General features: G+C 39.4%; 1 protein-coding gene across 6 annotated transcripts in view; it reads left to right on the forward strand.

The window, feature by feature from the left end:
- Positions 1-5,195: 5,195 nt before the first annotated feature.
- The window catches only part of EPB41L4A (erythrocyte membrane protein band 4.1 like 4A), a gene marked incomplete at its 3' end in the record, with an annotated part of 88,465 nt that continues 78,507 nt past the window's right edge, over positions 5,196-15,153 (forward strand). For 3 of the 6 annotated variants that reach the window (XM_083351479.1, XM_083351483.1, XM_083351484.1), the window contains exons 1-2: positions 5,582-5,744; positions 6,400-6,716. In XM_083351479.1, coding sequence (XP_083207605.1) covers positions 6,618-6,716 — 99 coding nt within the window. In that variant the 5' untranslated portion in view covers positions 5,582-5,744; positions 6,400-6,617. Of the gene's footprint in view, positions 5,378-5,581; positions 5,745-6,013; positions 6,717-12,019; positions 12,148-15,153 lie in introns of those variants that run through there. The other 3 variants (XM_083351481.1, XM_083351480.1, XM_083351482.1) reach the window with 3 other exon arrangements.

Consider the following 15,153-nt stretch of genomic DNA (forward strand, 5'->3'; position numbering starts at 1 on the left):
TGCAAATATCTTAACACAACTGCATAAGGCAAGTTTGTTGTAGACGGGTCACAGCATGCTTCTGCAAAGCATAAACTTTATTAGCTATGCGTGGGCCAAATTTTAGAAGCCTTTGAAGGTTTCACTTGTGCTCAGTGGAACTTCACTGTGTACTTTTATACTACAGATTTAAAAAACAGGACGCCTTTTTCTACTGTAATTATTAGCAGGTAAATGAAACGAGTAGGATTCCCAGTTGAGGAAAAGAATATAAATTTCTTTTAAAATATTGTTATATCATGTTTTGTTATAGAAGCTTCTAGAGTGGTATATAATTGATGTATGGATTGATTAATGGGTATCTGTTTATTTTAATTTTAATTCTATTGGTTGATACTTTTATTGGTTTTGAATTATTGGATTTATTGAATTGCTACAAAGTTTATTTTAATGCTTCACCGCCACTTGTCTTTCTTTAAAAAAAACCAAAACTAAATGTTTAACATTTGTAGTAGTGGATATAGTATCTTACAGCAACATTATAATTTAAAAATAATAAAGTCAATTGCAGGTAGTCTTCAACTTACAACTGTTCATTTTGTGACCATTTGAAGTTACAACAGCACTGGAAAAAGTAACTTATGACCATATTTTTCACAGGACAGTTCCGGCATTCCCACGGTCACATGATCAAAGTTCAGTTGCTTTGCAACTGACCCATAATTATTATGGTTGCAATGTCCGGGGGTCATGTGATCATCTTTTGTGGCCTTTTGACAAACAATGGGGAAGACAGATTCAATTAACAACCATGTTACCGATTTAACAACTGCAGTGATTCACTTAACAATTGTGGCAAGCAAGGTTGTAAAAATGGGGCAAAATTCACTTAACAAAGGCATCACTTAGCAACAGAAATGTTGGGCTCAATTGTTGTAAGTCAAGGACTATCTATACAAGCTAAAAGGTGCCAAAACAGTGTCAAACTTATTGTAAATTGTATCATTTTAGGGAGGGCATTTCAGAATTAGTCCTGTTTTGAAAGGAATTTAAAAATAAAGCTTAGTGTACTGATTAGCATTGGAACAAGTCTTTGGGGGTGTCTTGTTCACATGCTTTTAGAGTGGTTCCTTTCCCTTAAAAGTATGATAGCAAATGTTTTTCTAGGTTCTAAAAAAGCTATTTATTTAAAGACTTATCTAGCAGTTTTCATTACTGATCCCAGTACAATTTCATCACAGACCAATGAAATGATTCCTGGAATAAGAAAAGACCAAACCCTCAGCAACACTTTGAAATATTTTGTATTCCGATTGCAAAACAACCAAAGTATGTTTAAATAATGTCATGTAAAAAAGAATGGAATTGGCTGTGACCCAAATTCTTTCATTTGTGACTAAGAATGTAGTTTCAAAAATGTAGATTGCACCATGTCCTGGAAGAAGTATGAGTCTCTCCCCACCCCCCTAAGGTACAGGAATAAATTGGTTGAGAGTAAGATTCTAAGATTATTGTCTTTTAAAATGTGTTAATATTCTTAAAACAATTTTGAAGTCTGTACATTGCACTGATTTGTAGGTTATTTAATAAATGATTGTTGAATTAATGGCTTTTCTACACCATTGTGTTACACTGCTACCTACCAATCTCTTAAGCTTTCAGGAAAATATGCTAGTGTAAATACTGTGGCCCTCTTAATCTGCCAAAATAGTATTCTTAAACACTTGTCACATACCAAACTGAGAAGCAGGAGAACTGGATTTGCTTGGCTTCATTTTCCCTCCCATTTCCCAGTGGGCAAAAAACCACCCACTACTGCCCAATTTGGAATATGTAAACGAGTCTTAAAACAACAGGTTTATCCATCTGCCTGACTAATAGATTGCAAGTGCAAAGGGGTACATGAGGTGGAATAGGAGGCAATGCTCCCACTGCTCCTACTCAGTGCAGCCCCTCACCTGTCCCTCTCAGTTGAGCTATTACTGAAGAATGCCAAACTCATGTCAAAAACAATCCAGCTGACAGGTTACAGGTGATGAGTATGGGGTGAAATGGATGGTAACAATAACAACCATGCTCCATTGTTGACTAATGCTGTAAGAGAATTGTGAATTATCATACAGTTAACATCTGCCTAGTCACCAGTGCCAAATCTGAACTAGAGTGGGCAAGATGGTGTCACCTTCTCTATACAAGCCCCTTGTTGGTAGAAGCAGCAAAACAATGGTTATACTGTAGAACTAACAGTTGAAAAAAGCAGCTCTTTCTCACCCTTTAAATTAACTTTCTTTGCAGCTTAAAAATGAAATGTTGCTTAGAAAACAAGTCTAGCATTCTTTCCAAAAAGTATGAAACCCATGTTTGTAGTCAGGCATTAAGCAGGCATATATCTCTGCAGTGGCAAGTGCCTAATCTCTCCTGTAGACCAAGCCAATATGATCACAGAGAGCAGCTCCCAGCAATGGGAAGTGCTAGGAACTTGTTTGCAGCGGCGTAAAGTAGCCAGTGGGAGTTAGGTTAAACTTTGAGGGCTCAGCATCATTAGTGTAATACAGTATTTCTCACCTTGGCATGCTGGCTGGGGAATTCTGGGAAATGAAGTTCACACATCTTAAAAGTTATCAAGATTGAGAAACACTCAAGTGTACCAGATTGTATTCATTCCTAAAATTATATTTTTAAAAATGAAATGCTTTCTTTTTAAGAACTGGAGCCACAAAGGAAAATCTTAAGTTGCCCAACTATTGCATGAGGTCAGGGTAGCTGAGGAGCCATCTCACCCCAATGGCTCCCCCACTGGCTTGTCTGTTTGTTCCAGCGGAAAGGGCCTATTTTGGATCCCATCTGCCAAAGAATTTTGATTGGCAGGGTCCAGGAGAAGAGCATTTTCTGCTGTGCCCCCCACTCTGTGGAATATTCTCCCATTGGAAGTGAGGTCCACTCCCATATTCCTGGCCTTCTGGAAGAGCTTGAAAACCTGGCTCTGCTGCTTGGCTTGGGGCAACTAACAGAGGCCTGCTATGTAGGGGTTCACTGACCAGGCAGAAACATCATCTTTCCTTTTAGCTTTTTTATTTAATTCCTCTAATTTAAATTGTCTTGCACACTTTGTAACTTTTTATTATATTGTAAAGGTGTTATGTACTGGGCTCTTGAGGAATACCACGTGGGTTGCTGGAGCAGGTAACAGCTCTCCAGCAACTCAGACTACAAGTCTCCTGTGCTGCAATTGGCTATCTCCAGGCGGCAATGGTTGATTCAAACCCATTGGCTGCAGCCTAGGGGCTAGACCAGACATGTCAAACACAAGGCCAGGGGACCGGATCCGGCCCACAAAGTGGTTTCATGTGGCCCGCGAAGCTATCCTGGAAACAGTGAGGGAACGTCCCCCACTGCCTTGGCCCTGGCCCAGAGACCCTCCTTCTGCCAGAGACCCCCAGATCTGTCCCACTCCTGCCCAGGCCCCCATAGGCACCCTTCATGCGAACGTTGTAGAGCTGGCCATGCCCACCCAGTAGGCCATACGCACTCTAGCCACGCCCACCCAGTAGGCCCCGCCCACCCTGGCCATACCCACCCGGCCCCTTGAGGGCAACCACAATGCTCATGCGGCCCTCAATGAAATTGAGTTTGACACCCCTGGGCTAGACTATATATTGCGGCTATGCGTCTTCATTCCTGCGCTAAAGAACCTGCTATTTAACAAAAATCATCAAGATTTGTTCCATGGAGATGAGTGACATAAAAATTTAGTAAAAAAATAAAAAAGCTCACAATAAGACATGGATAATGTCATGAAGAAATGGAAAGAAAAAAAAGATAGTCACCAAGGATGTTAGTGCTAGATTCCAGGATGGGAGGAAGAGTCCTTAATCACAAACAATCCACCTCATGACTTTTATGTGAAATTGAACTTGATCTAAAATTCAGATTGAGGGCGTGGTCTTCCTGTGTAGCACAAAGCCCTCAAATCCCTACTCTGTTAGGTTTGCAGAATTCTACACATTTTTTTTCACCAATTGAATGGTATGCTGTCTGGTAATGTCTGCTTGCTCCATTCCCTGAAATAATACAGGCATACAGTACTGTACAGTTGAAAGGCGATTTAAGTGGAATGCACACAGGAAAGGCCTCGGGCAATTTTTATAAATTGGAAGCCCTTCCTCCAAACATTAGGTAATGAGCTGGTAAGAATATCTACGATGGACATTTTTAAAGATGTGATTTAAATCCATCAAAAGCAAGCAACAGTCGCCGGCAAATGACGCCTCTCTCTCCTTTTTGCCAAGACAGCTCTTGATGAGAGATGTCTGTCTCCATAAGAAGTAGTTTGCATGCTAAAGTCTCTCCCGGAGTGATTATTCATCTCACGCTGCCGCTCGTTCCCTCAGGAGTCTTCAAACTTGGCCCTTTTATGACTTGTGGACTTCAACTCCCAGAATTCCTCAGCCAGCCATGCTGGCTGAGGAATTCTGGGAGTTGAAGTCCACAAGTCATAAAAGGGCCCAAGTTTGAAGAACCCTGCCTGAATCATCACGTTCAAGTCCGGCTTGGCGGAATCGCCCGGTAGGGGTCACTGCTGTCCTTGCGCGGTTAACGCCTCCTCCTTCTCCCCTGCCGGCGCCGCTAAGGCAGGGAAGGTGAAAGGTTGGCGGGAGCAAAAAAGGCGGAGGGAGACCAAAACGCCGGTTGGAAAGCCCAGTCTCAAGCCAGCACCGCGGAGGTGTCAGAGCCACAGTCATCCCGGGAGCAAGTCCGACTTCTCAGCCGCGAAGGAAACGGCGCGCCGGCAGCTGGAGCGGAGGCGTTGCTCTCGCCTTGACGGGTAGCCACGGCTACCTCCGGGCTGGGCAAGGAAAGCGACCGGCAATCCGCCCAGCACCATCCTGGGCCATGCTGGCAAAGGTGGCTCGGGAAGACGAGCCTCATCCGAGGAGGAAGAGAAGGTCGGACGAGGAGGCAGCGCTGACATCTCGCACGCTCAGCCTCTCCGGCCGGGAGAGAAACTAAGCAACTGAGGACCCAGATTGTTGGGGACAATTAAGCTGACTTTGTAATAATGCCGCTTGGGTGTGTGTGTGAAAGCCCTAATAAGCAGGCATATACATAGAATGAAGGCTACTGCTAAGCTTGTAAGCCGCCCTGAGTCTTCGGAGAAGGGCGGGATATAAATGGAAATAAAATAAAATAAAATAAATAAAACTGGACCCAACCCCGGGGCAGGTGGCGTTTGTTAACCTGCTGCGCCCGGGGCTCGCTCCGCTTTTCGCGGGGAACTTTGCCGGCGGAGTTGGGCGACAAGAGGACTCCTGAAGTCTTTGCTGTTTCCCCGACGGGAAAAAAGCCTACCCGCGTGGAGTGGACGAGGCCAGGAGAAAACGGCAACGAGAGCCCTACGGTGTGTTTCTGCCGCCGTCCCGGATTTCAGCGCCGCGGAGAGAAGGGCGCGTGTGTCCCGAGGAGACGGCTTGCGTCTGAGTAGAAAAAGCGCAAGCTGCTTGTGCTTTAGCCTAGCGTTTCCCAACCTTAGGAACTTGAAGATGCGTGGACTTCAACTCCCAGAATTCCCCAGCCAGCATAGCTGGCTGGGGAATTCTGGGAGTTGAAGTCCACGCATCTTCAAGTTCCTAAGGTTGGGAAACGCTGCTTTAGCCACAGCAGGGAACGGTCCGTACCTGCCAGCCCGCCTCTTCACGCCCTAACAGCAGCAGCAGCAGCAGGAGGAGGAGGAGCAGCTTCTTGGTTTGGCTTTTCCCCTTCTCCAGGTAACCCCCCCGTATCCCCCCGATTTCGGTTAGGAAAAGGCGGAGGTAGGGTGTGTGTGTGTGTGTGTGTGTGTGTGTGCGCGCTGAAGGCGGGGCGGTTTCCCTTCTGCCCGGATCCTTCCTTTTCTCTCGGCATACAAAAGAGCAATCCCCGAGGGAGGGTAGGAGGGGGAGGAGAACGTGGGTAATTATTAATCGCAGGGACGCGGCTTGGAGGAGCTGCGCTGGAGCGCCCGGCGTTGTGCAGCGGTGGAGGAACTGGAGCTTTCCCGGCCGGAGTGCTTTTCCTAAGTTCTTTTGCGCTGGAGGCTCGGCCCCTTAAGTAGGCCTTGAAGGGGATGACCTGCTTCTCTTGCGGTTGCCTTATATTGGTATCCAGAGCAAGCTTGCTAACTGCCCACTTATCCACAGCACTCGTGTGCTTCAGAGGCCAAGGGATTCTCTCCTACCTAGCAGCTGAACTGTGAACAAAGGAGCCCACAGGGCTAAGGAGCGTGGAAAACTTTGCAATGGGTTTACCTCTGACAACTTTATTCTTTTGATTTCCCTCTGGCAGCTCGGCAATGAATGTATAGATATAATTTCCCCCCCCCCACACACACACACACTTACAAGGTGGTAAGAATTTGGTGTTTTTTTTTTTTCCTTTTTGCAGGATGCCCAATGAAGATTTAACCTTTGGTGTAAGCCACCCTCTTTAGTAGCTCGTCGAAAACAAAGACAAGCCTGCTTTTCTTCTCCACCTTTGACCTGAGAGAAATAAAAATTGCCTATCAGAACGGAGTTATTTGGTTTCCCCCTTGCTGTGCTTGAAGTTACATTCATCTCTTTTTTTTATCGTTTGCACTCTGATATCAAGACACTGGAGCAGCCATGGGCTGCTTCTGTGCAGTGCCTGAGGAATTTTATTGTGAAGTTCTACTTCTGGATGAATCCAAATTAACCTTAACCACACAGCACCAAGGGATAAAGGTAAGTGCTGCCTGTTCTATTTTTATTAGGTTACCTTTGTCAGTAGTGCTTGAAATGCTTTGTCTAGTCCAGGGGTCGGCAACCTCGGCTCTTTTATGACTCGTGGACTTCAACTCCCAGAATTCCTGAGCAAGCTATGCTGGCTCAGGAATTCTGGGAGTTGAAGTCCACGAGTCATAAAAGAGCCGAGGTTGCCGACCCCTGGTCTAGTCCTAAGCAATAGGAGGCAAATGGACACGGAAACCCTTTTCTGAGAGACTGCTTATCAAAACAAAGTGGTTTCTAATTACAGGGATATGGCCATGTCAAGTGGCATTTAACTTTACATCACATTCCATGACCCAGGAAAGAATTGTAATAACAACAAACAAGAAACAGATGAAAGTGTTAAAACTGAGGGTGGATTTGCTTTCCTTAAAATATGTATTGTGAATAAACTAGACCCTGCAGCAAGGGAAGAAATTCTCAAATTTTTAGTAATTCTCAGTTGTATAAAGTTGTATATTAAAACACTTTTTTCTCAGATGGCTTATTCTCTTTTGATAGTTTACCTCATGTTATAATTTTCACTAATTGTCAAATCCATGATAGCTAGATATCCTTGCTTTATGTTTACATAAAACTAGCTCTTTTTAAAAAATGCATATCCACAAAGACATGTCAAAACTAATAACATTATACTTAGGGCTTGCATAAGATACATGCTTATCAATGGTAGTTAATATTAATCAGTACTTGCTGATTAGCTTTTAGGTCCAAGAATTTTGATCCAGATTATTTTTAAGTATAATTTGATTCTGGCTGACTTCCAAAAGTGCCTCATTTATTTCCCATAAGTTTTAACTACCCAATAAGGTCAGTGGAATAAGGGTGCTTAATTTCCCTTTGAAATATCTCTCAGTCAACAAAACAGTAAAATACTACTGCAACTGAAATGCTTCTAAATAATCCATTGTTTTTATTAGTGCTAAATGGGGGGGGAGGACAGTAGCTTCAACATTCCTCTAAGATAATAAACCACTTTCCCTCATTAGAAAGGAAGAATTTAAATATAAATATTTTAGTAATTTTTTAAATTCCAGTTTTGTACAAATATAAATGATAGAGCAGTGAGTTTTCTGTCAGACTATGAAGTGCAGGTTTTAAACAAACATTTCTGCAGAAAATTAGAATTTAAACAGGTCTTTCTTTTGAGTGAGAATAAATGGATCATTCTGGAAGAGCCTTAAATATATAGGAATCTATATTTTCCTTTGGCTGTGTAATATAAGCTTTGTATATCAGACTTGAGAATAGCAAAGGGATCACACATTTACAGTATATCAGTGATGACTATGTATATTTGCCTGTAGAAAATAAAACTCTAAAAGTCTATAAGAAAAATGTCCAAAATCCATAGTAGGCAGAAATGCATCACGGTATCTGTAGCAAATATACTTGTAAGGTATTTATTTAATAATTTACTTGAAAACTTAATCATGGGTTATACCTGTCTGAAGTTGACATAACTGAGTTTTTAAAAGGTGGAAGAATTTACAATCCTATATTTCTGGAAAATTATTCTCACTAAATCTGAGGAAAATATGTTTTATATACATATGGAGTAGAAAACAATAATACTAGACTGACTTGCCAGTTATATGGATGCTATGAGAATTAGCATAATTACATTTAAGGCAGTGGTGGGGTTCAAATATGTGAACAACTGGTTCTCTGTGTGGATGCCTCTTCCAGAAGTTCATTCTGGGCCTGGGCAACAAAAAATTAGCTACCAGTTCTGCTGAAGTGGTGCAAACCAGCTGAATCCCACCACTGATTTAAGGATATAGCTAAGATAATTTCAGTGCACAATGAAACATGTGACTTTTCAACTAATATGTTTGCAAACATGGAGTTTAAAATATAATTGTCCAAGCAATCAAACTTGATAGGAAAACTGAGATTGCCACTTTGTAGGATAACCAAAATAAATGAAACTAAAGTACATAATAAGCAATAATTGTGCAAACTTCAGCATGTTTATATCCTGCAGGCTTCATTGAAATTTAATCACAGGTCAGTATGCAGGGATTTAAATGAACTTTATATGTGATAATGATTTTAATTGTCACTAAATTAAAGGAATTTATTTTTAAGCATTCTGAAGTTTGGTGAGATGCAGAAAATTCTCTGGAGATTTTTTCTTGATAATTAAGTATGCTACTGGTTAGGGCACCAGGCTAGACAGTGGGAGACTGTGAGTTTAAGTCCTGCCTTAGCCATGAACATCAGATAGGGTTGGGCCAATCCCTCTCTCAGGCCAACCCATCTCACAGGATTGTTGTTGGGAAAATAGGAAGATGTGTTGTATATGTTTGCTGCCTTAAGTTATTTGTAAAAATAATAAAGGTGGGTTATAAATAAATAAATCTGATGAGCAATCCTTTGCATGTTCAACAGAATAACTCTTATAGAAGATATTTTATTTTTTTAATAAATATGCAAAGACATTCCTATATAGCTAATACCTTTTGTTACAACTACTTTTTATTAAATATAAAAACAAATAATTACAGGATAATTGTGAAAACCAAATTAGATAGGCAGTATAAAATACGTAACCTTTTAAATATGACTACTCTTGCACATTTTTTGTATTTTGATTATATTGGCTATTAGAGCTGGTCAATGTTTTAGGTTTGTCCAAAAAGGTGCTTTGGAATGCACATGAATGTGACTGCAATACCTGTTTGAAACGCTTTAAAGTAGCTGCATTGTTTTTCCAGGATTTCATGGCTGCTTTGCCTTGTGATCTAGAGAATATGCTGCCATGTTAAAAAGCTGAAAACTGTTGCTATGCTTATGACACACATACTCCAAACAACTTTTCAGAATTGAATCCAAAGTTTTGCAGTCTTAAAGACCATACTGTAATAAAACTATTACAGAGGATTTACATGAGAGAAATTTGGAAGAATGCAATTGTTTTTCATCTATATCTGATGATAAATTTAAGAACATGGCATCCTAAAATCTCATAATACAAATACCTTTATAGTATATTACAAATCTGAGAGGAGAAAATCAAGACAAGAACTAGGTGATTATTAACTTTTGTACATTACAAATCGTTTATAAGTTGATTATTAATTTCAGGGATATTTCTATTCTGTTGCATTTTTCTTTGTCTAAATCTTATATTTGCAAGTAATAATTCCATCAATTCATTAGAGAAACAGTTTATTTAAAACTGGTTTACTTTGTTTAATGTTAGAATATCTGAAGGTTTAATTGTAATATGGGGTAAAACTCAATAACAAAAATTTTGGGCTCAGTTGTGGTCATATGTCAAGGACTACTTGTGTAAAAACATACTGTTTTCTCCCATCTTATGTTATTAACAAAAGTCTTGGGTTTGATAGTCTGTTCAGATATGCTATTTTAATTTATTCATTTAAATCCTGCTACCTTGTAAGCTGAAAGTGGCATGTATAGGAGTCATTCCTATTTTATTTATAACCTGAAATTGGGGGCTGGATTAATAATAGGCTGGATTAAATGAAAGACTTTGGTTGAAAGTCACTGATTGAGTTCTATGTCATTTGAATGTTCTGTATAGCACAGGCTTCAAAAAGCATCACTGGCAAGCCTCTCTTAGCTGAAAATCTGGAAGAGTCAGTAACCCTAGTTATTGTATAGCATCTGTTTAGGTGCTTTTATGTTAAACTACCACAAAGCTAGGACGTAATTTTAAATTTTATTGAAAGAAATATCCAAGAGCAGCCAGCAGTGACACTGGAATTCATAGGGCAGATGGATACCATGGGAATATTAAGGATTTCATGTAGCAACTTAGTTTTCTCAGTCAGAAATGTAAGGGATGAAAACATCTTATTCCGTAACAATATATTGTAATAGAACATAAGCTTTTATAAAATTAATTATTAATATGGATATGCTTATGATGAAACTGAATTTTTAAATATATTTATTTTTGAAGTACATACCATAAATTCTCTTCATATTTCTGGTACTCATTTATAAAAAGCTGAAAGGCACAAAGATTTTGTAGAACTTTTCATAAATTAACCATTCTCTAAAATCTGCCACTCTTTTATACAGATTACTAATTTTTGCTGCATCTTTACAGATGAGACCAACCATTTTGAATTCTCAAAGGAATTACTATGTAATGAATGAGTATTAAGTAATTTTATTTTCCCAGAGTGCATCTAACTAAATTAATGGAACTGGCATGACAACGCTGTAGAAATCCATTAATTTTTAAACGAAGTTACCTCCTGGCCAGTCTGAGGTTTGTACAATTGACAATCAGTCTGTTATTGAATAGACTAAATTTCTGGCTTCTTAATGATTGCAGACAATACTGTATGAGTTGGGAGACAAATTTTACAATATTTTGTAGAGTGAAAGATGCCAAACCTATTTTGGTTTTCACTATCAGTAAATTGCCAATTCAGTATTTGATTATCATTTGTCTCTTGCTTAGTAGGAATCAGTATAATCTAGTAACGAACAGGCCAGAGATGTCAAAACTAATGAAATGTAATCAGCATTTGGGATACTGTTTAAAACCAAAATATGTAGCCTGATTTTAAAATTTAGAAAGCAAAATTCATCAACATATTACCTTATTTTATCCTGTAGCCATGATGCAACTGCAGCAAAGGCCCTACTTTGAACCTCAGAAAGAAAAAAACTAAGATTCCTACATTAGCTATAATTTTCAATTTTACTATTATATACTCTTTTAGTGAAGTAGATTCCATGAGTAGGATTGTTGAACGAGCAAATACCTGGATAAGGAAGTATAAAAAAAACAAATGGAATTGAAGATGAAAACACAAAATGTGGGGTTCTGCACCTCTCATTTTTTAAATTCCTTACACCTCAATGGACTATTAACAAAACACTAAGTAAATATTCATGGGATTACATCAGTCCATCAACAGGAATATTCTTACAAGCCAGAACAATATGGCACCAAATTTGGAGTGGTGGGAGAAACCAAGAAAAAAAAGTTTGAATATGGGCAGTACTCATCTGGGTGCTGTGGTAGAAAGAAAATCCAGAAAAAAACTTTTTCAATGTATCAGGGCAGGAAAAGTAGTTGGCTACCATTTGGAAAGTTGCTGACCAATCTGTTCTATGCCCCATCCTTCCTCACCTGACCCAGAGCAGTCTCATACTTCCTAGTTCCTATATGAATCAGGCATGCAGATAAGCACCATGAGAGAATAGCAGAAGCACATAAATGGGCAAGATATGGTACAATGGACACATTCTCCTGATTAGATCCACCCTTTCCTCCAAGAGATGGAATGTATGCACTTAACTCAGAAGCATGCATACATACACAGCACTAGGAAGAATTCAGGATATTCCCTACCTTGAATTAAAGAAAGCAGCAGATGGGTGCCACAGGGCACAGGTTTGTGTTCTTTTTGTATTAGTTACATGATTTATATATATATATCCTTTTTTCCCCCTTCATGCTGTTGTTCTTGGCTGCAGAAAGCAAAACATCAGCAATTTTTCAAAAGTCTGTTTGCCTTCCAGTATTTTTAAGGAAATGGTTTAGATTTTGATGTGAGGACAAAAGGTGATAAATCTGGTTCCATTATAATTTATATAGTTCTTCCCATCCACAACTACTTTTTCAATTTAAAAAGTCCCAGAGAGTCCTGCCACAGATTGCATGTACCTTGCTCCTTAGTATACAGTGGATTAGTATAAAGGAAAAGTCCGATGAAGTCACTTAACTTTTAGGAATTAACAAAGTTAATTTGTGTGCATGCTTCCTTGATTTTATTTATTAAATTTAAAGAAAAACATGCTGAAAAGGTGCCATTTCAGTCTGAGTATAGCCATATAATGCTGCCAAGTCATGCTGCTATTTAGTGAAATCTATCTTGATCTGCGTCATTATTAAACACACCCAACCTTTCCTAAATATTTTTGAAACAGCAACTTATTTGGCTTCCTTCCTGACTGCTTTGTTGAACTTTGTTTCTGTTAATGTGTACCAAAAACTATGCTTTCGAACATAACAAGGATATTTACTGCTGCTAGATCACAATCACATTCTTTTCATTGAATCTTGTGAAGAAGCCTTATTGAAATGCAAAACCATAAACCAATGTTGGTTTGATACATTGCACCTAATGCCATGCAAAATGTTTGAATGTCTAAGAAAAGTGTAATTGTTCTATATATATGTTTTATGGACAGCCCAGATATGACTTTCTTAATTAATTTTATTCTCCCCAACAAAAGAATTGAAAATGCTTGGGCACTATTTATTTCATTTATATGCTGACCATTTTGCTGTCCAAAGAGACTTTGGGAGTCTTGAATATGTTTAACAGTTTTGCTAAATGTCCACAGAAGAAGGAATATCAATTAGAGATGGTTCTGGAAGAGGTGACATCAGTTTTAGTTTATGTTAAATCATTGGAGGAATATCTGGTCTACTTATCTGTATGGCAGTTGCACAAGTAAAACCTAGTTATTTCAGTGATAGTGAAAGGAATTCACCCAAGTTCGGAATCATAGCTATTATAAATATTTTGAAAAATAGGAATTGTGGGTTGCATTGTGTCCACAGTATTTTCCTATTTACCTTGTCATTCCTCTGCTAATTTTGGGTGGAGACAGTTAGGACAAGTCTTGAGTTGTTTCTCCATTTGTAGACCTACAAGTTTGACTCCTGTTGCTATTAGATGCATTTTCAACTTACTCGTATACTGTGGTGCATACATTTTTGGGAAAAGCTACATGCAGTTATCCCCAAAATTGGAGGCAGCATTGTTCTAGATCTAAAAATAAATAGTCAAGGTGTTCTCCTATACTTTTTTGGAATGGTATAGTCCTATGCAAAAAAAGGCTTTTACTTTCCTATTGAAAAACATACCTCTGTTTTGCCTGGTTTTAACTTCAGCTTGCTTACCATCATCCAGCCCAACATTATGCAGGCACTGGCTAAATAAGTTAACTTTTTCTTTGGGGATAGATGTCTGAAGGAAGCAATGTTAAGTGGGTTTAAAAATATATTGAGGGCAATCATATTTCCTTTATTAGATATGCTGCAAGCGTTTCCTACAGTAGACACTAGATTTCACTTAATACCTGACTGAGTACAGCTAAGGAATACTACTAGTCCATCCTACACATAAACACTATACAGAAATTACAGGACTATTTTGCTTTGGAAAATTCTGAGTTCAGAAGCAATTTATTGATTTCTCCATAGTAGAAGAACTTTATAATAATGGCCATTTAGCATTGAGTGATAAAGATTGTATTAATTAAAGATTGTATTACCTACGGGAGCACCTTCTGCCAACGTCAACACCCCTCCGTCCTGTGCGCTCCCACAGAGAGGGCCTCCTCAGGGTGCCACCGCTCAAGGAATGTCGGCTGGTGGCCCCCAGGGGGAGGGCATTCTCAGTGGGTGCGCCAGCCCTCTGGAACTGCTTGCCAACCGAAATCTGGATGGCCCCCGACCTCCGCACCTTCCGGCGCAATTTAAAAACTTACCTGTTCCAGCAGTCCGGCCTGGCCTGATAGCTCTTGGGGTCTCAGTTGTTTTTACTATTGTTTTTCACTATTGTTCAATCTGTATGCCTACCTTACTCTGTACACCGCCCCGAGTCCCTCGGGAGAAGGGTGGTACATAAAAACAAATAAATAAATAAATAAATAAATAAATAAATAAATTACACTTCTAGAATAAAGACTTCTGAGAAGAACTACTGAAGTATTAGTGGGGCGTTGGTTTATTAATTGGGCATTAATTGATATCCTTGGTTCTGCTTTGATTAAAGGTCACCATTCTGATTTTATTGTAGCAGGAATATGTACATCTAGAGGTTGAGATAATGATTCACAAGACCCTGATTCTCATCCTAGAATAGATGTCTTGAACTTTGCAATTCAAGGAAAAAGAAGCCAAAATCTGAGAGAGAGGGAGAGGGCACAGAAGAGGGAGAAACCCCAGGTATATGGATTCAGACATTTGACACTTATAAGATCCTTGTGAAGAACAACCAGTTCTGATTGCTAAGAGTCGACATTGATTTGGGAGCATGTAATCAATCAGTCAGTCAGTCAGTCAGTCAAGTCAGTCAGTCAGTCAGTCAGTTAATAGCCTGACATACTCCTTGTTGATAATTCTTATAAAATTATCTTGTATTTGGCTGTAGGAATTTTAGAAAAAATAGTGGCATATATCTTGTCTTTCTCATAGGTTAAAAAGAAAAAAAGCCCTTCTGGATTGTAGTCAGTACATACAGTCCTCGAGTTATGTCATGTGACCACATCACTTAGTGATGACAATCCAGGTTGTGTTAAACTCAAGTACTGTATTATTAAGTGGGAAGTGGAGGGAATCTTAGGATAGGAGCACAGGGGTGCTGCAAGGGAGTGGGGAAGGCCC

Source organism: Vipera ursinii (assembly GCF_947247035.1).
Source record: "Vipera ursinii genome assembly, chromosome: 2".
Lineage (NCBI taxonomy): Eukaryota > Metazoa > Chordata > Lepidosauria > Squamata > Viperidae > Vipera > Vipera ursinii.